Here is a 26,254-nt window from a genome sequence, read left to right on the forward strand (position 1 = left end):
GCCGTTGTGTTTGAGCCTTCCGGGGCACCGTAGTAGTGATGTGGCTCAGAAAGTAATCTTCCACGTCACTAGGAAGTAGCCGGGCCGAACAGACAGCTCGCCGAAGGGAGCCTCTGTGAGATTTTACAGATGTAAATATCCAACACTGGATATCGAAGGCTACTTCGGAGGATAAGAATCGTGCAGTTAGGTGGGTTATGTAAATGTGTACCAATATGTGTGATGTTTTTTATTCTGACTCGTGGTAACTGTTAATACAGCTGGCTGACGTTACTGTCCTCCATTTCATTGCTAGCCAGGACAGAAGCTAAGCTGGCGCTAGCTAACGTCCGCAAGTTGGCAACTAATCACGCATCTAAACTTAATCTAACCAATTGAATCGTCGACCAACTAACTAATGATTGAGTTTTATTGAGATTTTGGTGTACAGCTGTTGGTGGTAACACAGGAACGCCATTAGCGCTTTAACAGTAGTTAGCTAGCTGCGATGTTAACGCTGCGTGTCACACTTTCTTGAGTGGCTTTATTGACATAACGTTAACATCGTAACGTAAGCTACTATTGCTGTCATACTGACAACTCTTGCCTGCAATCTTGCGAAGACAGCAGTGTGGTTTGTACAGTCAAACGTAGCAGAAAATAGCAGGAAGATACCCGAACCTTGTTAGCGTTACCTCTGGATATGAAGTCAGGTGTTCAAAGACAGCTCGAGCTCCTCCATTTGTTATAGCTATAGTCGTGATACATTAAACTCTTTTCTCCGCGATTTTACTAATGTCTTTAAAAACTTAGGATTTAACATAAAATACTAAATCCATTCAAAAATGTCTGTTTACTTCCGAGATCATCAAACAGACCTGTCTGTATTGTTTGCGTTTACAGGTACCTGTGGCTAGTAAATGATCTATTAATCAGCTTGTATTTTCATGAACGGTCTTTGTGGTGGTCACTGCTAGAAAAAAGGTTGATCATATCTAGATCTACATCAAGATCATACCTAGAAGCATATATGTTAACATCTTTACAACTTACTTTACAACTTGTGTGTTTTGTGTGCAAGAAAACAGGCCTAAAGCTTGCTCTCTCACAGTTTAGTGTGCTTAAGCCTAATCAAGACTTTTAGTTTATAGAACAGGTGAATGAATATGCAAAGCAGTCCAAGGTGCCTATATGTAAATAGAAACATGCACTTGGTGTAAAAATTCCTCCTCATGCCATTAAGAGGTCTCTTCCTAATGTGCCTCCAACGTCAGTAATGGCGGACAAAGTTCACAGTCCTGCTAAAATACACTCCAGAACTGATCAGAAGCCAGTGAGGTTTCAGCAGTCTGAGGGAATCCAGTTAGCCTTTAAGTCAGACTTTTCAAGCACAAATGTCTGCATTCTGTTAACATTCCTCCACCCAAGCTCAACATGGTAATACTAAATTAAATACTTAAGAGACTTTTGAAGATATCCATTTCATTTGAGTAATCCAGCCATCTTAATGTTATAGTGAGAATAACTCATGATACGGGCGCTATATACAGCAGGAATGATTACAGCACACAAAACATGTTTCAGTGTACATACGGCCAACTGAAATTGGTTAAAGACGGACTTAAAATTTGTGAGCCTATCCCTTGAGTTTAACTTCATTTAAGAATAGTCATTTTTTTGTGACACTTTTAATTTTCCTGTTGAGATGCTTCTGTTTAATCTAAATTGGACCTACTGTAACTCAATGACTGTTGAGTTGTAGTCAAGAATATGTTTGCTCAAGAGTTACATTTACACTTTGATTTCAACAATGAGTTACTCCAGTGTTACACTAGCGAGTGTATAATGGCTAACAACATTTCTTAGTTCAGTTTCCTAGATCTGCTTTTTCTGGTCAATGTTATGGAGGGGCTGAAGCATATTCAAGCGTGCTTTGAGACGGAGGCAGAGCTTAGCTTCCAATTTTTCTGATATGCAGTTCTTTTAAGGATTGAAAGACATGCGCATGGAGGCGACAGTGCCTAACACTTAGCCAATGAACCACAAACAGTTTAATTCCACTAAATAAGAAGTGGCTGTATTTGGTAAATCATGCTTTGTAGAATGAATTGGCTCTATTATAAAAGTAAGCCCTTTGATTTATACCTTGAATGACTATGCTGGGCTTTAAAAGACTTGTAGGAAGAGTTGTCCAATCCCTACAGTGTGCTTTTGTCCTGTACACAGGATGCTGCACAGTGGTTTATTTTGTGTCTCTGAATGTCAGCACGTGTTGATGCAGATTTAGTTATAGTCCACATTCGCTGCACTCAAATTTATGTGTCTGTGTAAACGTGGCCTCCACCATTCACTAAATCTACCGTGTTTGTGTTTCTCTTAGGTATTATCCAGTGAGCAACATTCATTGGGATTCTTCTAAGCGGATACAAGCCAAGCAGCAAAATGACAGCTGCAGAGAATGTTTGTTACACTCTGATCAATGTTACATCTGACTCAGAGCCCCCCTCTGAAGTCAGCCTAAAGACTGATCTAGGTAACTATTCCGAATGTTTGCTTGCAAGGCAATGTTGATAAACTGATTGTCTGTCTGACTTAATTAAAGCAAGTAGAGGGGAGATATTCATTTGTAAAATGTTCCCCTAATAACAATGGAGGTGATTTTATTTGGATGTGAATTTGATCTGTGGTTCTCACAGCACTGAAAATAATAATACTTAAATGAAAATAATCAAAAACACATCACCTGTTTTTTTTTTTGTTGTTGTTTTTTTTTAACGATGCCCTGGTTACTCTGCAATAGAGAGTAGCTCCAGTGAAAATTGTTGACACTGACGTCTAATGGTTATTGACTGTTATCATTGCTGATTTATTTAACATATGAGTAAGGTAAATAGCTGCTCATCAAAATACAAATAGTAATGCATGCTTCAGGCCTTGCTGATCGTATTTATAGTACTATTTATAACAATAATTTTTCTACAGAAAAGGGGGAGATCAAAGCAAAAACGGAGGCCCTGAAGAAGGTCATCATCATGATCCTTAATGGTGAGAAGTTGCCAGGACTGCTGATGACCATAATCCGCTTCGTGCTGCCACTTCAAGACCACACCATCAAAAAGCTGCTGCTGGTTTTCTGGGAGATCGTTCCCAAAACCACCCCAGATGGCAAGCTGCTCCAGGAGATGATCCTGGTCTGTGACGCCTACAGGAAGGTAAGCTAACTCACATGCTAAAGGTTGAGATTTATAAACTGTCCGTGCATGGACTTTTAATGGGTTTTTATACGTATAGATTTGGTCAAATTTCATTGGTAATAATAGTGCAGTTATTGAAATAGCAACTTTCTTAAAATATGTTCCTGTCATGTTGTCTTTTTCATTTATGATGGTAAATGAAGAGTCTTTGGGTTTTGTACCGTTAGTTCGACGAAAGAAGCAATTTTAAGACGTCCCTTTGGGCTCTGGGAATTTGCATTGAATTCTTTTGACCTTTTATAGATATTTAAATAATTGATTAATCATGAAAACAATTGATGGATTAATTAAAGATAACCATTAGTTGCAGCTCTAATCCTCATATGCTTCTTTCTTTTTCAGGACCTGCAGCATCCCAATGAGTTCATCCGTGGCTCCACTCTGCGCTTCCTGTGCAAGCTGAAGGAGTCCGAGTTGCTTGAGCCTCTCATGCCAGCGATCCGGGCCTGCCTTGAGCACCGTCACAGTTATGTGCGCCGTAATGCTGTCCTGGCTATTTACACCATCTACAGGTAAAAACCGTTGAGTATTTAGTGTTCATTCCCCTTGCGACAGATGCATTTGTTTACTCCTTTCATTCATGAACAACAAACAACTAATTGTCCTTATTTGCTTCAGAAACTTCGAACATCTTATCCCAGATGCCCCAGAGTTGATCCATGATTTTCTTGTCAACGAGAAAGATGCCAGCTGTAAGAGAAACGCTTTCATGATGCTGATTCACGCAGATCAGGTCTGTAGCATATTGTCCCTTTCTTTCTGCTTTTACTGTATCTATCTCAAAGGCGTTAGGTACATCATCTTACTCGCATCTTCACATTTTACAGGATCGAGCTCTGGATTACCTCAGCACTTGTATCGACCAGGTTCACACTTTTGGCGACATTCTCCAGCTGGTCATCGTGGAGCTGATTTACAAAGTGAGTTGAATCCTGGATTTGTCTGATTTAAGCTTTATAACACAACAGCCTACAATGAGAATAGCTGTTGTAATGTCTGAACTATTGCTGTTCTTTTGCCTCTGTCATAAAGGTGTGCCACGCTAACCCCTCTGAGCGCGCCCGGTTTATCCGCTGCATCTACAACTTGCTGCAGTCCTCCAGTCCGGCTGTTAAGTATGAGGCCGCTGGCACTCTTGTAACGCTCTCCAGTGCTCCCACAGCCATTAAGGTACATCACCAAGGTTTTGTCAGTCATATACTATCTATACAGTTCTGATATTGCACTGTATTTGATCCAATATCCATGTTGTCTTTAGTCTAGCACAATCTAATCCATCGTGTGCTTTCTTGGACTCCAGGCTGCTGCCCAGTGCTACATTGATTTGATTATCAAGGAGAGCGACAACAATGTGAAGCTGATTGTTCTTGATCGTCTGATTGAGCTGAAGGAGCATCCCACTCACGAGCGTGTTCTCCAGGTACAATGAGTTATGGCTTTGGTTTTTGTTTAATGTAACAAGTAAGATATATTGTCTCGTTAACTGCAAAGACCGTTACTCTCCATCTCAAAACATTTATTATAAAGAGAGCACTAACTAAAGTATAAGTTAAAGAAAAGAGTCAATTTGTATTAGGGTACACATTTTAACCATTAAACAGATGCTTATTTTCTTATTGTAAAGCACTGACCAATATTTTGTTCTGCATGGCTGTCTTCCACAACTAGTTATTTAAAACTTATTTTATTTAATTTAATTCTCTCTTAAAAACACTCAATAAATATGGTCTATTCTTATACTTAAACTCAAACTACAAGTGTTAGTAGTGTTTTATAATTCTAAATTAAGTCTTTTAATAATTTGTTCCCCATTTCAAAGTGAGGTCTTGTTCATATTTAATTCACCTATGTTGATTAAAAAGTGTAGATCTAATAGAATATGTTCATACACAATAAGGCATTGATTAATAATTATCACTGATGAATAATGATTATTGTGTTGTGAGACCACAGCAAAATCCGTGAGAAAATATATGGAATTTAGTTTCCTTTAGTCCAGTTCATGGAGTCAAAAGTAGCAAGAAGGCAATACTCTTAAGGCTTAATGGTCGCTTTTATTCCTCTAGGACCTTGTCATGGACATCCTGCGTGTTCTCAGCACTCCTGACCTGGAAGTCAGAAAGAAGACCTTGCAGCTGGCACTGGATCTCGTCTCATCTCGCAATGTAGAAGAGGTCAGCAGCATTCACTGTAGATCCACGTTGTTGTTGTTTTTGTGTCTATGCATGGAAATGGAGAACAAAGGGAATATACTGCAAATATAGTGACATCTATTTGTTTTATAGTTGGTGATTGTTCTGAAGAAAGAGGTGATCAAGACAAACAACGTAACAGAACATGAAGACACCGATAAGTACAGGCAGCTGTTGGTGCGCACTCTCCACTCCTGCAGCGTGCGCTTCCCTGACATGGCGGCCAATGTCATTCCAGTGGTGAGTTTCTTCTTTTCCTTCGTGTTCTTTAAGCACATCGAAAAGAAAATGCTCTCGACAGTTTTATGATTCATAGCATTTTGAGGGAGACCCCAGTGGTGGTTAATATAAAGCATAGAATAAGAACATATTCATATTTTTCTGTGTGTTGATATGATTAACAGCTGATGGAGTTCCTAAGTGACACTAATGAGGCAGCTGCTGCTGATGTGCTGGAGTTTGTGCGCGAGGCAATTCAGAGATTTGACAACTTAAGACCCCTTGTCATTGAGAAGATGCTGGAAGTCTTTCACGCCATCAAAACTGTCAAGTGAGTCTTAATACACATATTGAGGGAAATATTATGCTGTGTTTTGGGTAAGCCTTTTTTGATTTAGACAAATATGGAAACAAGAAGATGGAAAATAGAAAATGTTAACTCAGCTGGTTATCTAGCATAAAGAAGGAAAATGGTCTATTTGATCTGCCCTGTTAAACCAGGAGTCAGGTCTAGTTTCTCTCTATAGTCATGTTTGTCAACTCTATACTAGACTAAACTAGTTGGCTATGCTGATTCATAGAAGAGCTTTGCCGTTTGGGATGGATAGTATATCGATACAGGAGTATGTAGCTATGAGAACGTTCCTGATTGTTGTGACCATTGTTGTTATTCAGGATCTACAGGGGAGCGTTGTGGATCTTGGGAGAGTACTGCAGCACCAAGGAAGACATCCAGAGTGTGATGACAGAAGTCCGCAGGTCCTTGGGAGAGGTAGGTTTGTAACACAGTCTCACCCGACAGCCCCAACCTAATTGAAATTGTCACAAATATCTGATTCCTGTCTTCTTCTTGGACAGATCCCAATTGTAGAAAATGAGATAAAGAAAGAGACCGGGGAGGTGAAACCAGAGGATGAAGTGAGTGCAGCTCCAGCACAGAAGCTGGTGACAGAGATGGGCACCTACGTGACACAGAGTGCCCTTAGCTCCTCCAGACCTTCGAAGAAAGAAGAGGATAGGTAAGAAGAAAAAAAAAAAAGAGGATATCATCATTTTCTTTCATTTCATTGATTGCACTGATTTCGTTTATCTTGTCACTCAATTAACACCAATTGTGTTGTTCCAGGCCGCCGCTCCGAGGCTTCCTGATGGATGGCGACTTCTATGTGGCAGCGTCCCTGGCCACCACACTGACCAAAGTGGCCTTGCGCTATGTTGCCATCGTTCCAGACAAAAAGAAACAAAATGTACGTTCTCCTGTCTTTACCTCATTTAAAGGCAACCCCTTTGTGAAAGGAGACCAGTCAAGCCATCTGCCTCTTCCTCTAATCCCTGCTGTCTTGCTGTCCCTCACAGTCTTTCGTCGCAGAGTCCATGCTGATCATGGTCACTGTGCTGCACCTGGGCAAGTCCTCTCTGCCCAAGAAGCCAATTACAGACGATGATGTGGACCGCATCTCGCTGTGCCTCAAGGTCCTGTCTGAGTGCTCGCCTCTCATGAATGACATTTTCAACAAGGAGTGCCGCAAATCACTGTCACATATGCTGACTGTCAGACTGGAGGAAGAGAAGCTGTCACAGAAGGTAATGGCCGCTGAACTCGACACTTAACCACCTGACAGCTGCTGAAGTAGAGAAAGTGAACACATTTTTGGTGTTAATGGCAAATTTTTTAAAGATTTATCACCTTATTCAACTTAATGAATTGGAGTTGTGGTGTCTCTAGGCATATTGTCATAAAAAAAAGTCACTGATTTTATACAATTTCTTCATGTTACTCATTTGTTTTTACTGTGGGTTGATCCTGTTTTGGGCCTTAGGCTGGATTATCAACTAACCAAATGCGTTTCTTGTCGCCACCACAGAAAGAGTCTGAGAAGCGTAATGTGACGGTGCAGGCAGACGACCCGATCTCCTTCATGCAGCTGACAGCCAAAAATGAAATGACTTCTAAGGAGGATCAGTTCCAGCTCAGTCTGCTGGCTGCTATGGGCAACACTCAGAGGAAGGAGGCCGCTGATCCCCTGGCTTCAAAACTCAACAAGGTAGACCGCAGTCCCTGCAGAAATGTGATCATACAAGAGATCAGGCGAGAAAAAGTTGGAGACTAATTTAAGGCTGTTGATATTCCCTCTGATTGTAGATTACATTTTTTTTTTTTTTTGAAAATGTGCCCATTCATTGTTGCACTTATAACGCATACATGTTTTAGGACCTCAGAGACTGATGCTGTTTTGATTGCCCAGTGGGAAAGTTGTTCCTGTTTGCATGTGTTTGAATTTTACAAATAGTCTCCTATTTAGTTGTGAAATAAGACCCAGTGCTATAATTGTTTTTCTTGTAAGTACACACAGCTACAAGTCTTTTTTCTTTTTCATCCCACTGTGCATTCACTACTGTAAAAACCCTGTTAGATCGTGGATGTATAAAGTCATCTCGAAATCACTGTGAGGAAATCTGTTTTGTGTTTCATTGTATTAAAATGGATAATTAATTTCATTGTTGTCCAATCCAGGTGACCCAGCTGACAGGCTTCTCAGACCCAGTGTATGCTGAAGCTTACGTTCATGTCAACCAGTACGACATTGTGCTGGATGTGCTGGTCGTCAACCAAACCAGTGATACTCTCCAGAATTGCACCCTTGAGCTGGCCACTTTAGGTTAGTTTATTTTACACCTAAGTGGACAAAATGTGTACACATTCTCTTATCTAGCAACAATGAGGGGTTCACATTTGTGTTGCAACATTGCACTATGTTCTTATTTCACTCTATATATCCATCCTACAGGTGATCTCAAGTTGGTTGAGAAGCCTTCGCCTCTTACTCTCGCTCCTCACGATTTTGCTAACATCAAAGCCAACGTCAAGGTGGCTTCTACTGAGAATGGCATTATATTTGGCAACATTGGTAAGAGAATCATTTTGTGCCACATAATTATGTTTTTCTCTCCGCAACTAGAGAGTGTTGTCTTACTACGATGTTTTATTCTGTCTGCCCAGTCTACGATGTGTCGGGAGCTGCCAGCGACAGAAACTGCGTTGTCCTCAGTGACATCCACATCGACATCATGGACTACATCCAGCCAGCTTCCTGCACCGACGCAGAGTTCAGACAGATGTGGGCAGAGTTTGAGTGGGAAAACAAGGTAAGTTTTTCACATCTATCTAGTGGCTGGTTCCCTAAAACTGCCTGGCTGACCAACTCGGACATGTTTGCAACAATATTCAGTCAAACTTAACATTACATTGAAGATGGTTATTTCTTTTTTGTAGGTGACAGTTAACACCAACATCACTGATCTGAACGATTACCTCCAGCATATCCTCAAGTCCACCAACATGAAGTGTCTTACTCCTGAGAAGGTTGGTATGAGAGGTTAGAAACAGCAGAGCAAAGAAAGTAAATGAGGGTTTAAAGCTGACAGGAATAAAAGATGAGTGAAATCTGTCTATGATACATATTCCCTTGTGATGACTTTGTATGTTCTCATATGATGACTTTATGTGTGTAACCTAGTATAAGTCATCACCTGTGTCAACAAGGTGGTGGTGGTGGTGGTGGTGTGTAATATTCTCAACTCTTTTCTATTTGTATTTCAAACTCAGGCTCTGTCTGGCTTCTGCGGCTTCATGGCTGCCAACCTTTATGCTCGTTCTATCTTTGGAGAAGACGCCCTGGCTAATGTCAGCATCGAGAAGCCCATCCACCTGGGGCCGGATGCACCTGTCAACGGACACATACGCATTCGAGCCAAAAGTCAGGTGGGTCACAGCTGCTGCACATGAGCCCTTATGCATCAGAAGTGAAAGGCTTCGTTTAATTTATTTGCTTTAAAGCGATGAACTAAAAAGTTCACATTTAATGTAAAACCTGGTCGAGAGAATTGAGCTGAAGGGAGAAGTGAATACATGAAGTTGCACTAAAGCTGAATGTTCTTACCTGTATCCATCAAGACTGCTCCAATAAATCCTCCCTCCTTCATTTAACAGGGGATGGCCTTGAGCCTCGGTGACAAGATCAACCTCTCCCAAAAGAAGACAAACGTCTGATCCGGCTGATCCCTCTGACTTTGTAAAAGTCACCTGCTGTTCGCTCGTATTGCTCATCGTCTTACAGCCTTTCCATCACAGCAAATGAAGAACTCTATACGCTCAGTCGCTTCTGTGCATTTTTGCTCCTTTTTTTTTTTTTTTTTTACATCACCTACGTCTGAAAAACTACATCTCAGTAATGTTCTTTCCCTGTCCTGTTTAATTTTCAATAAACAATATGTATTAAATGAATGGGAACTTTAGGCCGTGCTGTATTCATTGAGTCATAGGTTTAAGTATAATTTTAGACACTTTATAATTTCGTTTATTACATTTCACATTTCCTGATTTCTAAAATAAATGCATCCATGTGGACTATTGTCATTTTGTCCACTTTTATTGCATATTGTGATGAAACTGTAAAGCAGCTGAGGACAAGGTATGATCTAGTACTTTGTGCCCAAGTTCCTTTTAAATGTTTGACATCTGAGACATATACAGTTTATTTTATTAAGAAATGTAACCAAACAATATATCATCTGGGTGCAGTTTGGTTAAATTCTTAAATATGTGATGCTTTCAACATAACATTATAGATGTTTGTTTTTACTGTGACCCAAAGTGAAAGGACTCCGGCCTGGAGCTCCCGTTGTGTCCACCTTCATGTCTCCAGGCTCTAATTAGAATTCCTCTGACGGCCCTTCTGATATCTTGCACAGTGTGAAAATGATTGGATTTTGTTCTGTCAGCACTCACAAATTACCAATGACATCACGAACACTTAAACATAGACATATCCCAGACACGGACATGATTTTTTTTTTTAAACCCAGTGTGATGTATTGCAGTGATTTCAAAGGTACTCTCAAAGCCATCTGCAAGTTTCCACTGTCGCTGCGATAATGAGATGGAGATGGATTAGTGTTGGCACAGACCTACATATTCCACTTGCCCTCCAGTTTATAATTTATGAGTTAAGGGCGATTTTTGGGGATATGCTAGATTAAAGGGTCATCGCACCACAGTCATACATTTACAATATCTGTGAAATGTGTCCCTTCCGGGGGGTTAGGTGCAGGCTGAAAGGTGGCTTTGAGGTCAGAGCTTCATCTGCGAAAAAAAAACAGTCGGCTGTTTGGTAGCACTGTCACGGCCGAGCTCCTGTGTGCTGTGTAGGGCCTCTTTGGATTTTGGGTAGATATTACAGCTATAATTATAATCACTGCTAAACTCCATGACCTGAGACATGGCTTTTGGCAAGCAAGAGAAAAAGGAAAAATCCTTCAAATTCTTTAATTCCTCTTATTATATAGGGGCGAGTACTGCATCTGTGGTTTCATAGGGCTTTTAGTATATTTTTCATCAGAGCAACTTTTGTTTTTTTCATCCTCTATCTGTGTAATAATGTATTTCTCCACAACAATTATTTCACCTCATTGCTTAAAACCCACATTAGTGAGATGCGAGCTTTGACAACACAATCTGTTCTGTAAATATGAATAAGCTGCTACTGTAAATGTTGAAACGCCTGTAATTCACTGCACAGTTTCAGGTCCGGACACTAGGTGGCAGCACATGTGTCAAAGCAGACAGTGTGCTGGTATTCTGCATAATGTAATCCTGTAGGGGAGATTTGTCACAACATGACATATGACTGACATGTTGACATAATAAAAGTCATGCACGTTTCAGATAAACTGGCTTTCTGAGTTACAAAAAAAAAACCGTCACACTCTTTTTACTGCCTCCTCGGTGGTGAGTTATTATGACACAGCCTCAAAGTTCAAGATGATGATCACCGTGTTGGACTCTTAATTACATAGATGATCAGAATAATGAGGCCTTGTGCCTTCGTGAGGTCACTGTCATTAACCATCCTCACGGTATCCCACGAAGATGCACCTGAGCGAAGAATGAATGTAAGAAAATATGTTTAAAGCAACATTATGTATTCATGTTGATGATACAGTGTCTTGTAACAGGGTGAATGATATATCTGCCGCTTGTTTCTGCTACTTCAGTGAGAGGGTCGGATCACAGTGTTATATACATGTTTACTTCAACACACAAGTTTTCAACACATAACATCGTTATGACGTAATGAGATTTGTTTGTCGTTAGCACCTACATGACATCTGACAGACTGTCACAGGTCTGGGATTACAGACCTGGTGTGGCACTCAGAAACTGTAGGGGGCGCCAGATTGCACAAAATACCATGTTCTACTTAATGTTGCTTATATTAACATTTTACCTCCTCAGGGCAGCATATGACCAAAGTTCTCCGTCCTGATTGGTTAAAGTGGGACGGGATACCAGAAAATGTGTTTTCTCTGCTTTTTTTTACTGAATGAGCTGGAGGAGGAGAGAACAAACACCAACCAAACTCTAGAATAGTGTGATTCATGTTGGAATATAGAGCTATTTAACACATATTTTAATGTATTTGTTTGTTTGTTTTTTTTTTTTACTTTGCAGCAGCTTTAAATGTTTTCTACCAAACTTCTTACATATTATGCCCTGTAATGACTGGCTGATCGGTCCTTTTCATATGTGTAATAATTCCCGGAAAATAACTGATGTAGAAGATATGACTATACTCATATATCTATACTTCTGTCACATTTTGATTTTATTTTCATGTGTGGCTTGTCCTCTTCCAGGTCACCACAGTGGAGGGGAGCCCGGGGGAACCCCTCTGGATGGCTTGACCAGCACAGTCGTCTGGAATCCACACCTTTCACATATAGTTCATATAGATGACTTGTTTCAGATAATTCAGTCTGAAATTTGCAAACCGTGATTGTATTTGCTCTTTTCCATACTCTGATTCCTTCCATCTCTTAATGCCCTGTTAAAAGTTGTTTTTTTCCTCAATGTGGTAAGTTTGACCCCCCTTGAATAGAGGGTCCAAGGACAGAGGATGAGGTTAAATGTAGGCTACAGATTGTTCTAGAAATACATGTGTTTTCAAAATGTTTTGCATCAATTTGTGCTCGTCCAGCGGCACTTAGAAGTGGACTCAGTGTCGGAATAATGAGGGGCAGAGATATTGAGGTAAAAAGTCAGCAACAGGAAACATCTTAATGCTGCTGGTGGTTTTGTATATTATCCTCACCGTGTAAATCATTGGTTGCACTCTCAGTGCGCAGGCTTTGCTTGTGTGTGTGTGTGTGTGTGTGTGTGTGTGCAGGCTGCGTTTGAGGACAGGAATGTGACAGCAGGGGTGTGTGATATTAGTCTCAGGACGGGGCTGCAGGGTGGGTTGTGACTGTGTGTGCGTGGGTGCGTGCGCGTGCGTGCGTGTGTGTGTGTAAGGGGGTGGCTGGCTGGTTGGTTGGTTGGTTGGTGTCGAGGCAGTCAGCCTGTAGAAGAGCCCCTAGCGCCAGACATTAGTACTGGCCTGGCTGATCACTCCTACTATCGGTCTCCGCTGCTCCTCCAACATCGCAGTGTTGTCGAGGCTCGAACACGGTCAGACGTATGGACAGGCGGCGCGCGTAGCTCCCGGGACCCCCTCCTCCTCTCTCCACACCCACCCGTCCACCGAGCGGACTTAACACCGACGACTCGGTTTTCTCTCTTTTTTTTTTTTCTCCCGGCACCTATCTGGGCTGTTTTTCCCCCCCTCCTGCGGTCTTGTGTGTGTGTATCTCTGTCTCCACTGCAGGGCCTCTTCAGTTTACAGGAGCGAGAAAAAAAAAGAAAAAAGTGGGTGTTTGCTGCTCACTGGTGTTCCGGCAGCAGCAGCAGCAGCGGCGTCGGCGGCGGCGGCGGCGAGCGCAGCTTAAGTGTCCCCGATGGCAGGCTGGAAGGACGGCTCGGTGCAGGAGAAGTATCGGCTGGTCGTGGTCGGAGGCGGCGGTGTCGGGAAATCAGCCCTGACTATCCAGTTTATTCAGGTCAGTGTTGCTGCTTGGGCTTGCCTTGAATTTTTTATTTTTTTTTCCTTTTTTGCTTTGATTTCATGAAAACACGGCGAAAGAGAGGAAGAGGAGAGGAGAGGGGAGGAGGAGGGAAGAAGTGGGGAGGCCAGACTCGGGGAGCCCCCCTGTAACCGATCACCGGGGTCTGTTTTACTGCTACTTTCCTGAGGCCTACAAGTATCTACCGGGGAGGGAGGGAGGGTGAGTGGGGGTGCTTGTTGGAGGATGTTCGGCTGAGGTGTGGGTGAGCCTGATTTGGTGAAGTAAACAAGGAAGGACGGCTGTCACTTTAACGCGACGGTTTTTCAGAGAGATCCACTTCCACTTTGCAGCTCAGGCGAGCCTAAAGAGAAAGGAAAGTGGCTCTGCGCAGCTCCTAAGTTCTCCCAATTTGTTTGAAAGTCCACTGTTTTTTTATTTTTATTTATTTTTTTATTTAAAGATGTGAAGCCAGAGACTCAAAGCAGAGGACAGGAAAAGTTGCACACACACACACACACACACACACACAAAATACAAATAAAATCACATTAGTCATTGAGAGAGTGGACCTGGAGCACAGAGGAGGACTTGTGTTTTTTTTTTTTTTTTCTTCTTTCTAGCCCAGATCTCATCAGAAAGTATGTGAGGCTGGAGAGAAAATCCGTCAGGCTTGAGTGAGTGTTAAAATAAGCAGCACAAAAATGTCCACTGAAAGATGATTAACTTTTCTGTGCTTAGAGGCTGCCTGGTTTAAAAAAAAAAAAAAAAAAAAAAAAAAAAAAACTCACTCAGTGAGCCCCTTCCAGTAAAAAAAAAAACCAAACAGCCACACTTGTGTAAATATTCCAGCGATATATAAAAACCTCACTGAGAAGACAATCAGTTTTTTTTTTTTTTTTGTTTCACCGCAGAGAAGGCATGTGAACGCTTTACCTCCCATCTATTCCCGGTTGCATTCCAGCACACTGCAGGCTGCCTCGCTTTGACCTTCCTGGCGTTTACAATAGACATTTAGGCAAGGCAAGGGCTACTTTTTTTCTGAAAGCCCCCCCCCCACACACACACACTAATACACACAGTCACACACACACAGACAGTCACACACACACACACTCTGTATGAAAGAGATGACAAACTCTGCCCTTTGCCTTGTGTGTTTCCCTCCTCGTGTCAGTGTGTTGCTGACCAGACTGCAGGCAGCTGCATGTCTCCACACTGTCAGACAATAGTGGGGCCGGCACATGTTTTTGGAGTGGGGGTTAAACAACTGTGTGTGTGTGTGTGTGTGTGTGTGTGTGTGTGTGTGTGTTGGGGGTGAAGTTGTGTCTAATGAGGGTTCAAAAAGCTCATTAACTGCATACCAAGTATAAAGGGATCAGATAGCTTGGGCACAGATTTTTGCCGTAGCGCGTTGACCTTACTGACCTGAGGCAGGGGAGCGTTTAAAGCTGAATACGAAATGCACACACACACACACACACACACGCACACACACACACACACACAGGACATTTGATTTGATTCTACTTGTGGTAGCTACACAATATTGTAGCTGCGTGGTGTGAAATGCTGCACATGTATGCCGCTGATAATACCAGAATCAAATAAAGAACGTCAGTGTTTGCAGATAAAAGATCAGCTGTGATTTCCGCTCTTAAAGGAACTCTTTGTAGATCTGGCGAAAAGCTTGCATTAAGGTGGATTTGCATGCCAACAGAGATGTGGGGCCGCAGCAGCAGGAGGCCTCACAAGTCTCCATGCTGGTGATCAACTAATTCAAAAGCCCATTCTTTAAGTGCCTCCCGACCTGACTACCTGTTACAGTTTCTAAGAAGATGCCACGGAGCGGTCTGCATCTTGCCATCGCCATACATTCAATCTGGCAAGTGAACAGTAAGGCGTGTCAGTGGGTCACATTTCTGGGGGGGGGGGTTTACTTGAACAACTTGTATTTAGCATTCGCGCTGCTCTCGTATCCGACGCCGTGAAAGTGAGAAAGATTGAGATGTTGACAGCAAGTGGCGGACCTACATCCTCCTCAGAAGTTTCTGGAAGTCTCCTGCCAAGGGAAAAGTCCTAACAGCTGGTTGTGAAGTCGAGGCTTTCCCCTAGAATGGTGTTGAGTGTTGGGAGGTTGCGAGGTTAGTGGGGTGGGGGGTCTGACTCAGCCTGGGTGGGTTAATGGTCACGGGCCATGTGGAATTTGGCCCTTCGGCAGAGGAAGTCCCTCTCCTGCAGCTCTCAGGGCCTTCTAGTTTTGTATGGAAAAACATGACCTGCTTCCTGAGTCACTGGAGCTGCGTGTGTGTGTATGTATGTGTGTGTGTGGAAATCTTGACAGAGTATTATATTCAGGGCCGTGTACTTTGCCAAAAATATGAAGTACTTGTTGAAATTCTCACAAAGAATTATTGCAGCATTGCTTTTATTGCACTTGTCGTAAAGTGAAGGCTAACACGTTTTACAATTGAAGCGAAGCCTTCTGCGTCCACCGCACGTTTCAAATGTCTCTTCGTAACCCAGAAACCTTTCTTTTGAAACTCTCTAGTTTGCTGGTTAGCCGACAAACACCTTACAACGAGATGTCCATAAACATTAAACATTAAATAAACATTCCCCCATGTGACGGTGTGTTTCACTTGGTCACCTGTTGCTACGACTCCAGGAAGCTGACGAAAGTCACCAAACCAATGTGAATAAAACCTTAAAACATTTGCTGAACATTTCAGTTTTCAGGAAGATTTTCTGTTTGTTTGAAGGTGCAATACTTCAAAAAATTGTCCAACTGTCGAACCCATACGCACAAATGTGAGGCAGCCAGTTTGCTAAGTTAGCCGTGTAGCTAGCGGTCCTATTAGCTGACTCTGCCTTGACAAATCCATATTACAATGCAGGATGGGTCGCTGCTAACTGGTTAGCACACCTCTGCGTCCTAATACATAGATGTCTTGTACATAAATTACTTATATACTTTTATTTTTCAAATGCTTTTGAAGATTTACGTGTTTTTTTTAAAAATGTTTTAACCTGACATGCTTACATATTGAAATAGTTTTTTGTCAAAAATTAAGTTTGTTGTCTGTTTAGAAAATCAAAAGGTGTCATGTTGGCACAAATCATCCTCCAGCAGTAATATTCTTACACACTACATCTCTCATGATCTGTGTTACTTATGTGTGTGTTTTGATTGAAAGACACCACAAAACCCTTTTTTTTTAATTTAGCAAAATGTACCCGACCTTTCAGTGCATTAGTGTGTAAAGTCGTCTCAATGCGAGCAATTACACAAAACACTTCCCACCAGGAAACATTGATTTAGATGAGCATAGGATTAGAAAAGTAAACACATTTTTGATACTTGACAGTTTTCAATTCCCGATTTTTCAGCCATCTCTCAAAAGCACTGAGGTTCGAGACCCAACCCGGTCGCTAATCCTCTTGAGGGTGCTGAGCAGGGAAAACGCACACAAAAAAAAGAAAGAAAATGGACTACTGTGCTGAAGCAGGGGTTTCAGGGAGTTAGAGGATAAAGGATGATGTCGCCATCAATAACAGAGTGGCAGGTCGCTGGGAGCTGCTGGCCACCCTAATGCCAAGCGGTTGACTCAGGCCGAAATAGCATCGGGATGACATAACGTTGAGTCACCTGACAAAAGTTGTGGAACACAGTGCCTTGTTTAACGTGACGTCTGTGAGGGAGGAAGCGTCCCAAGTAAGGGAAAACATGAATCACATTGACCACGTGAAGCCTGCGTGTGGGGTGCTGTGTGCGTGTGCTCTTGTGTGTGTGTGTTGTGTTTATCCCAGGAATAATTGCTTGTCACAAACCGCCCCTTATTTACCCAGTGTAACCAAAGAAGCTACTGGAATGATGTGATGTTGTGCGATCCGAGTGCTGGCATTATGTCGCCCGCTCACATGCTCGCTAACATTAGTGCAGCGGTGGCCCTCGGCGGTGGGGATCCGTGCATGAGAGCAAAAAAATCTTGACACGATCAAGTCCGGGCAAATTAGTTTTGAAGATCTCCTTTTGCAGATTTTACAGCTGAAGCGCACAAGTGACCTCTCTCTCTCTCTCTCTCTCTCTCTCTCTCTCTCTCTCTCTCTCTCTCTCTCTCTCTCTCTCTCTCTCTCTCTCTCTCTCTCTCTCTCTTACCCCCTCGTACTCCTACTCCCTGTCCACATATCTCACATATTTCTCTAGCATGGCTTTGATTGCTCAGAAACATGAGGTCATCAAGGAGGAATGCTGCCATAAAGAAGTAATTCAACAGAATGATCATGGATTATAAGGGCAGCCCTCCCTGGGCATGTGGAGGCAACGTTTTCGGTAATGATAGAAGTGTTGGAGTTGAATGCGGTGGGCGCCGTTTCATGTGCATTTCTCAGAAACAGCCACAGGTGGTTGGAGAAAGTGTTTGCAGAGAGGCGCTTTTATGTGTGTGTGTGCGTGTGTGTGTGTTTGTCATTTAGTTTAGAACTTTTTGTTGCATGTAAAAACACACACACATGCACACACGCAAGCGCGCTCACACTCAGCCCCATTTTTGGAAGCAGGCAGTTTTGCTACCTTCCGTCTGGCTCGGTGATATATCACATACCATACCACTGAGTGCAAACAATTCCATTTATACTCTGACCGCTTCTTTCTTCTTCATCTCCTTTAAGGGAGTTGGTGTTCTTTTTTCTTCGAAAAGGAGGCCTGAACCGTGTGACAGTAAGCTGTTTTTGAGAGTGGGGTTCGCAGCTGTGGCAGGTGTGTGTGTGTGTGTGTGAGTGTGCGATGGGCGTACAGTGTTTGTTTAGCTCTGTAGGAGGGTCACCTGTTGATTTCTCATGGAGCAGAGCCACAATTAGAGCAAATAAGCCTGTCACTGTTTTTTTACCTCTTTGCAGCAGCAGCAGCAGCAGCAGTGTGTGATCTAGAGATAAAAAAAAAGTGGGCAGGTGCTATCACACAAAATTTCAACTGAAAACAGTTCCTGTAGACTGCCCTGTTTTGTTTTTGTGAATGGTTTCGCAGTCGCTTCAGTTGTGGATATGCGTATATCCGGTGAGCACATCAGCGAGCGTATAAATGAAAGAAAGCTGCTGCTGTTGTATAAACAGCCTGCGTGATTGTATATCATAGCAAAACACTCTGAGTCATTTGATAATAAGTAGCCGTCGTTTTGAGTTCTTTCTTAGGATTCGTTTTAGTGGCTGGTGCCTCGCTCACATAAATTCATTCATGTTAGTGTGCTGCAGCGACAACTTGAAACAATAGCTCGCATGCAACGATCGCAGCGCCACAAAGTTGGAGTCACTGCACCTTATTTCCCCCGTTCCTGACATAAAGTTAATGTTAAGGCAGTCGTAGAAAAGCCGCGTGTCTCTCCTCGCACCAAAACACCATCAGATGCGCGCAGCTGACGAGCAGAGTCGGATGTGTTCAAATCGACCCTAATTGCTTCCCTAATGTTGTGTTGCTGTGTGCATCTTTTCTCTTCTTTCAGATGTCACCATGCAAGCGTACGTACTTAATAAAACATCAAGCTCTAACCAGATGCAGCCTCATCATAGGTTTATTTCTAAAGGCGGTTTTGTTTGATCGTACAGGCCTTGTGGGTAGTGCAACAGAGGTTGTGGTGTGTAAAGCGTATGAAAGTCTACACGAGGTTATATTTCGTGAATTAGTGAGCTGTATGGGAGATAGTTGCATTCTTTTAGAGACTGCCAAAAGTTAACATCAGACAGAGGCACATCTGGGTGGTAACATGGTGACGTCTTACAACGATTTAGCCTCTGGGGGCAACGACCTATGCTTCGAAGCCTCCGGTGCAGCCAGCAAATATCTCGATAATGTGTATCTGTACCAAGGCTTCCTCTCCCATGTGGCAGCCATTGTTCACAGTCTGTTAAGCAATTTGAGACCCTACGGTGGACGCGCATGTCAGCTAATGACTATCAACAGATATCTGGATAGGAATGCCCTTTTAGCTCTCCAAAGAAAGTATTATATGTTGTATACTACAAACAGAAACCAGAACACATCCAGTACCAGACTCTTGTCTCTTCTCCTACAGATTCACATGCAGATATCAGGTAACAGAAATTAAGATAGCTGTGACACGGTGCTGTGCTACATGTCATGCGACATTGCTGTTAAGAGTACCTGCAAGTATTTATTGTTTACATGATGGTGGCAGAGCGGCAAGCTAGCGTTTTGAGGCTGTCCAACACCTGCGCCGAGGTCTCTCTAAACGAGATTTCATTACAATATGAGGGTGGATCCAAATGTTTTTCGACCGCTGTTAGACGTTTCCTGTCGAACCACTATCAACATGTATACTTGGCATCTCCTCATGTGATGGGGTTGCGCGATTTGATGAACATTGTGTCGCCAAGGGCCGCCAGTGAGGCTTTATATTTTTTTGGTTTTGTTTAAATACATGTATGAGTACAGTCCTGTTGCAAAGGTTATTCACTATGATTGTCCATGCAATAAGGGAGTTTGGGATCTGTAAGGACACTACCACTATCTGGGAAAGCTCCAGAGGCGAGTGGGTCATCCCTTTCCGTCCAACGTTTACCCAGGGAGGAAGACCACTCTTGATCAGCAATGGGGAAATTTGTATTTACATCATGAATCACAACTGGATCAGTGTACATTTTCCAGGTTGATTCCATTGGGATTGTGTTTGTTCTACCACTGTTTGAACAGCAAAGGGGATCCATTCTTTCCGTTCTGTTTTTTTTAGTGCGTGACTTCAAACAGCCTTCACCTGTTGACTGACACTGGCTCGCATCCATGTGCACGTTTGTCACTCACGTGCACACGCTCACAAACCGATACTCGCACCTGGAAAAACAATGGACACCGCTCAGCTTCTTTTGTTAACACGCTTCCTCATTCCGCGTCGTACTTCTCTGTCTTTGTTATCCTACGCGTTTGCCGTAAATCTATGCCTGTGTTGTTGTTTTTTGAGGAATTACGGTAGATTACTGATTACACGATCATTTCCTTGTTCAACGAAAGAAGAACTGCTCGGGGCTGTACCACATTTATTATGCTGTGGCGGTGAAACATGGAGAAAAAAAACCTCCTCGCGTCCAGAGAAATGCCCGTGATTATTAGAATTTATCCATCCGGCTCATCCACTCACACTCTTGCTGCTTGTATGGAACAGTAAGAGGAGGTCAGTGAAATATTATAGATTATATCTTTTAAAGGTGATGATGAGATTGAAATATTCTTGTAAGCTATACAGTGTTAGTCTCCATTCATCTTTTCCCGAAGCTTCTCCTCTGCCATGTAAAGCCAGCGTTGTAGCCGGAGGCGAGGGTGTGATCCGGCGTGTCGCCTGCCAGACATCACAGGCCAGAGATTGAATGATAATTTCAGCCGCTGCCATCTCCCTCCCTCTGTGTCTCTCTTTCTGTCTGCAACAGGAAAGAGTACTACCCGTAAATACTGCAGCGTGTACGTACAAGTCAGTAAGTACGGCGTTAACGAAAGAGCGAAGACTGTTTGTCTTTTAGAGTCGTAGACTGGAAGAAGTGGCTGACATGCTCTTGATTTTTTTGATTTGTTTTTTTCCGCCACATTACCTCATGCAGCCCGTCTAATTGATGAGACCTCTGTGAGTACCAGCCTGTAGGAAGTTACTTACGCATTCCCGTTAAATGCAAATTCTCAAGAAAACTCTGATCCGTTTAAACGTCGGCAGATGAAGATGGCGATGTTCAAATCAGAACTGTATGACTGTTACTCATGCGATGATTGATTAAACTACTTCCTGCATACACAAATGACTCATTCATATAGACTGTTGTAAACGATGGAGAGATTAGCACAGTAAACAGCAGTACGTGTCTTTGCATTTCGAAGAAAGTGCTGTTGATTACTGTAAACTAGCTCATCTTGTTTACCATTTTGTCAATCTGAAAGTTCCAGATTTGAATTACATTATGTATTCAAGTCTGTATTTGATAAAGTGCATATATATTTATTTGATATAAATGCAAGGCTGCTTGTGTTTAGATAACATCTCATATTGGAGAACTTTATCTTCTTTCGCTCGTGATTAAAAAACATTCTTAAAGTAAGGTATTCAAAGGAGTACCGTTCTGGAATCAGACATTAAACTCTACTGTTGTCCTGTTTTAAAAAAATCTGTATGTAGGGCCAGTGACCTGTCCCGTAGGAGCCTATGAGAGGAAACCATTTTGATAAATATGCATCAAAAGGATGGAGGTACTCTCAACAAAAAAAAAATATGAACACTGTACATCATCAGGGCGAAGCCCAGGAATCTAAAGTGCACCAATTCTCAACTGATGTTGGCACGCTGGCAGCCATATTCAGCCCCGCATGAACTTGATTTAATTGAAAATAACATGAAAAATAACAACGTGTTATGGATCCAAATATGTTTATCAGTCAAGCTCTCTACTTTGTCTCCTGGGCCATCTCACCTTTCACCTCAAAGACATAAACGTAACCTCTTTATACATGTTTGTTGTTTACATAGAACATACAGGGGGGGTCTGAGTGAAGAGGTCCTGCAGGCAGCCCTATGGATGCACACTGTTGGCCCAGCAAGTCTGCAATAACAGGAGCAGGGACGTGTGTGTGTGTGTCTTTGTTTGGCTTCATAAACGCTTGTTGAGCATTTCTGCTTCATCATCTGTATAGCTCAGGGGTCAGCAACCTTTACTATCAGAAGAGCCATTTCTGCCCCTGTCCCAACCCTGAAAACTCTATCTGGAGCCACAAAACATATTTGTGTCTTATAACGAAGTCTAGATTAGAAATTAGCCTATCAAGATTATTAATAGGCCTAAATGAGCATTAATTTATATTTCACATGATGTGGCAACTCTGTAGTAGGCCACTCATAAGGTTACCTGAACTTTGCATTTCCATTTCAATGATGCCATGTTTTGGTGCGTTTATGAAACAAAATAAACTACAATAGATAGAAATAGAACAGCGATACAGAACTATGTATGCAGACCTACTTAAGTCCTCCCTATGTTTGTGAAAATGTACAGAATGTATACAGGACAGTTTAAATGTTATTTTAGTCCATTTTAGTGGGAGTTAATCCTTCTTTTTTTATCCTCAGCCACATCCAGCAATCAACCTCAGTGATATACAACACAGTAATATTAACTCAGGATCAATCAGTGAATCACAGCTTGATAGAACAGATCCAACTTTGTGCATAGGCTGTTCATGTTAACTGTCTGAGAATGTAAGAATCACTGTAGGCCTGTAGGCCTTTTTTTTACCTTCATCACTGTTTCAGGCCTACTGTGATTCTTACATTCCTTTCAACAGGCATGCTTTGTTTGTCTTGCGTTGGTGGGTTGGTCTTTGTTTAGTATTTCTTCATTACTGAAGAAAATAAAGATTTATGTTGCTTTTAATACATACTGTCAACATGATTTATTTAAACAAATAAGAGGGAGTGAGTAAGAATTTTAGTTTAAAGGGGAAAAAAGAATTAAAAAACAGGTTTGACATTTTGTCACAGATGTCTACATATTGTGTTGCGGAGATATCTGCTGACCAGCTAGCCCAGGGCCTGAAATCTCTTTCTCCCTTTGGTCAGATGCTCCTCTTCCAGACATGTAAACACAAGCACTCCCCTGGTAGTCTGTGTAGCTGCACGGCTAACTAAGCTAATGAGCTAACAGTAGCTACATGCATGAATGCATAAACATAATACAGTTAGCAGCAGTTAACGGTTACTCTGGAAATATTCTCCTGCTATTTGTTGGGAATTTAGATTTCAACCGATGGTCAACTCTTAAGCATTGCACCAATTTAAAATCTAAAATAGTCAAATATTGTTTGTCATTTTCTTGTGTTGCTGTACGGTGATGTAATATTACATAACATTATAAAGCAAGTATGACTTGCACCAAGGACGTTGTGTGTTTTAAGCTTCGGTTTCAAAACTACATATTACTGACAGCCCTTTTTGTCGTACAGCAATTGTTTCGGTGTACTTTGAACTTCCATTTCCCCGAGACAGGTTGAAAACATCCTCGGCGATATCCTCGCTTGTTTTCTGGTCACTGCCCCTCAGATAGTCAGACAGACAGAAAGGGGAGCGGGTTCCTCCGTGTTGTTTTTTGCCTATTGTTCTGTATTCACACATCTGTCTGTTTCAGAATAACTGGCCACAGTATCAGGTCGCACATCTCGCAGTCATATAACAACAACTTGGGCTCTGGGAAACTGACATGCTGCTTATTTTAGCAGCTCATTCCCACCGCCATCGAACATTCAGTATTGAAATGTACATCGACCTTCTTATATGAGGAGCTCACTGTGTTTTTAATCAGCATGCTACTGATGCTGGTGTTGATTGTATATAAAGTTTTGTGTCCCTCTTTTGAACATTGTCTACACCGTTATTTAAAGAGAAGTTTCAGCCTAAGCTGATAGAACATTATCAGCATTTCTTTTCATGCGTTTGTGCTTGTCGCTGATACCGGGCCCTGAGCCGCCTGCCAGGCAGCTGGTGGACATTTGGCACGTCTCATGCAGACACTGTCCAGAGGCCTGTGGGGCACCTGCTGTCCATCAGGGGGAGGTGAGGCATGGAATGAGACAACTCCTCAACAGGTGACAGTGCAGCAACACTCTGTGTCCAAATGTGCTGACGACAATGGCCAAGTGTGACTTAGTCCTCAACAAAAGAGCTTCTGATTCTCTCTCCTGCTGATAAGACACCAGATCATAATCAGAGAGGCTGTTCAGTGAGCATCAGGTACATGTGTAGATACATCGGAGATATTTGAGTCTGGTTGAGTCAGTGACGCAGCTGTTGTGTGACTGTTACACTGATCTAACACACACAGCAAATGTGACTGTGTCCTCCGCACCAGTTGGTGTTGGCAAACCCGAAAGCAGAATTTAAAATTGGCACACGCCGGTGCACACCGAGTCAGCAGCTGCCTAAAAAGTGTGTTTGTCTAACCAAAACATAGTTGTCTCATGGCCAGGCTCCTCCAGATTCTAGTTGAAGCAGGTGGAGCTCAGGCTCCCGCACATACATTCAGCTTGTTTGACATGCAGTAGGTAGATAGTTTGCGTCGGTCTCTGCAGGGGGATTGAACATCTCTCCTACTCAAGACATTGTTTTGATGATCTACCAGAAAGTGACACATTTGGTTTCCGTAACATGTTGACGCTCCGTAAAGCTTCGGTAAACTACTGTTGATGTCAAGCTAACCACTGACAAGATAACCTTCCTTTTATCTTCTGTGGCATTTTGTTTTGAGGGTTGTACGTAATTTCTTGTAAGACTTATTGAACTGTCAGTAAGCAGCTTACTGCTAACTGTGAATTTGCGGGTCAGCTTTCACCATCCGAGTCCATCATAAAAAACCCTGATAGCAAAACTGTTGCGGTTCAAGATCCAGCCCACATTTCATTCTATTCTGGTGGAATGGATCTCACCCAGACTTGGTTCAGTTATGGTTTATCTGGATCGCTCTTGGCTGACTTGTGGCCATCGTATGGCCTGCTTGTGGCTGTGGGCCAGATGAACGGGTGTGGGACATTTTTGCTACGTGGGAATTGACTTTGCTGGATAAATGCAGGCTTGATCGGACCCTAACACATCATTGCACCTCATAGTGTTGATACACCAGCACTAGTTGTTTGCTCGCTCTACTCTCTGACAGCGAGTTGACTCATGCGCTGCTGCAGTGCCCACATGGCCCCACCTCCTCCAGAAGTAAATCCACGTAGATCTAGTTGTTCTTAACACGCACTAAACAAGCCTTGTTTTATTAACTTTTTATAAAAATCTTAAAAAAGAAATATGCCCTAAAATATTCTGTCAGTTTTTCCCTGAAGTACCTAACATTGTACTGAATATGGATCTTTTTCAAGGTGCATTGTCTGCTCTGACTTTCAACGTGGCAACCTGCCAGACAGGGAGGAACCATCAGAGAGAAAAGAGAAGACGTGTCCATTAGGTCTTATTTATGAGGAGTTGTATGCCGAAGTAATAACATTTCTGCTGCCTGTGTTGTATGTCTGCTGGCCTAAAAGCACACAGCAGTAATGATGCTGTGTATCTGACATGATGCCAGTGAAGTGGCCCCATTTCCTTTGACATATCACCCCACACTAAGAATTATAGTCTGCAGCAGCCGAGTACACTGGTGCAGAAAGACACACTCAGCAGTTGTACCAGGGGAGAGATGGTGAAGACGATGAATAGATCTCTGCAGGTGCTGCACAGCTGAATCCTTTTCGAGGTGCTTTTGGAGACAAATGATCATTTTTAAAGTAATTATTGGCATTTCTGCGCTTTTCTCAGGATCATCTGACTGCTCTTTTTTTTTCTTTTTCTTTTTTTTTGATCAGCGTAAGTCGGTCGGTCGTATGTTTTTCCCGAAAAACCACAGACTATAGAGTGTGAGCCGCACTCCATTGAGTGACTTTGTATGGGTTTTTGAAAGTCACACAGTAGTCTCTCTGTCCGCACAGCCACTGCATTAGCTGGTGTCCTCTGAGCCGTCACAGTAGCGCTTTGTTGACGTCAGTATGTGCAGCACCACTCCTGCACAAAGCCAAGCAGAGGAAGAAGAATTGAATAAAGCCTGTAACGAAAGAAAAACATATGCCAAGCACTAAACAGTCTGAGACGATGGGTTGCG

General features: G+C 42.5%; 2 protein-coding genes across 2 annotated transcripts in view; both read left to right on the plus strand.

Moving 5' to 3' along the window:
- Positions 1-26: 26 nt before the first annotated feature.
- On the plus strand, positions 27-10,384 carry copb1 (COPI coat complex subunit beta 1). Its single transcript, XM_030413798.1, has 22 exons — positions 27-190; positions 2,360-2,512; positions 2,962-3,191; positions 3,576-3,745; positions 3,852-3,966; positions 4,061-4,153; positions 4,266-4,403; positions 4,534-4,653; positions 5,300-5,407; positions 5,519-5,665; positions 5,830-5,975; positions 6,320-6,416; positions 6,503-6,663; positions 6,771-6,891; positions 7,001-7,228; positions 7,510-7,689; positions 8,160-8,304; positions 8,434-8,553; positions 8,646-8,791; positions 8,919-9,008; positions 9,252-9,407; positions 9,636-10,384. Exons 2-22 carry the CDS (start codon positions 2,422-2,424, stop codon positions 9,693-9,695), a joined length of 2,862 nt encoding a protein of 953 aa, XP_030269658.1. The 5' UTR covers positions 27-190; positions 2,360-2,421; the 3' UTR covers positions 9,696-10,384.
- A 2,538-nt stretch (positions 10,385-12,922) lies between these two features.
- Positions 12,923-26,254, plus strand: part of rras2 (RAS related 2) — a 33,990-nt gene continuing 20,658 nt past the window's right edge. Inside the window, exon 1 of the mRNA XM_030413647.1 lies at positions 12,923-13,579. Within this exon, the coding sequence (XP_030269507.1) occupies positions 13,478-13,579 (102 nt within the window). The 5' untranslated portion in view covers positions 12,923-13,477. The remainder of the gene's footprint in view (positions 13,580-26,254) is intronic.

The sequence above is a fragment of the Sparus aurata genome, chromosome 4 (genome assembly GCF_900880675.1).
Source record: "Sparus aurata chromosome 4, fSpaAur1.1, whole genome shotgun sequence".
NCBI classification, from domain to species: Eukaryota; Metazoa; Chordata; class Actinopteri; order Spariformes; family Sparidae; genus Sparus; species Sparus aurata.

Bases quoted from the DNA above. Each gene is read 5' to 3' on its own strand.
- copb1 (XM_030413798.1), top strand. From the start codon at position 2,422: ATGACAGCTGCAGAGAATGTTTGTTACACTCTGATCAATGTTACATCT. The intron at 3,746-3,851 runs GTAAAAACCGTT...TATTTGCTTCAG, and splicing joins GCTATTTACACCATCTACAG to AAACTTCGAACATCTTATCC. The intron at 6,892-7,000 runs GTACGTTCTCCT...TGTCCCTCACAG, and splicing joins CAGACAAAAAGAAACAAAAT to TCTTTCGTCGCAGAGTCCAT.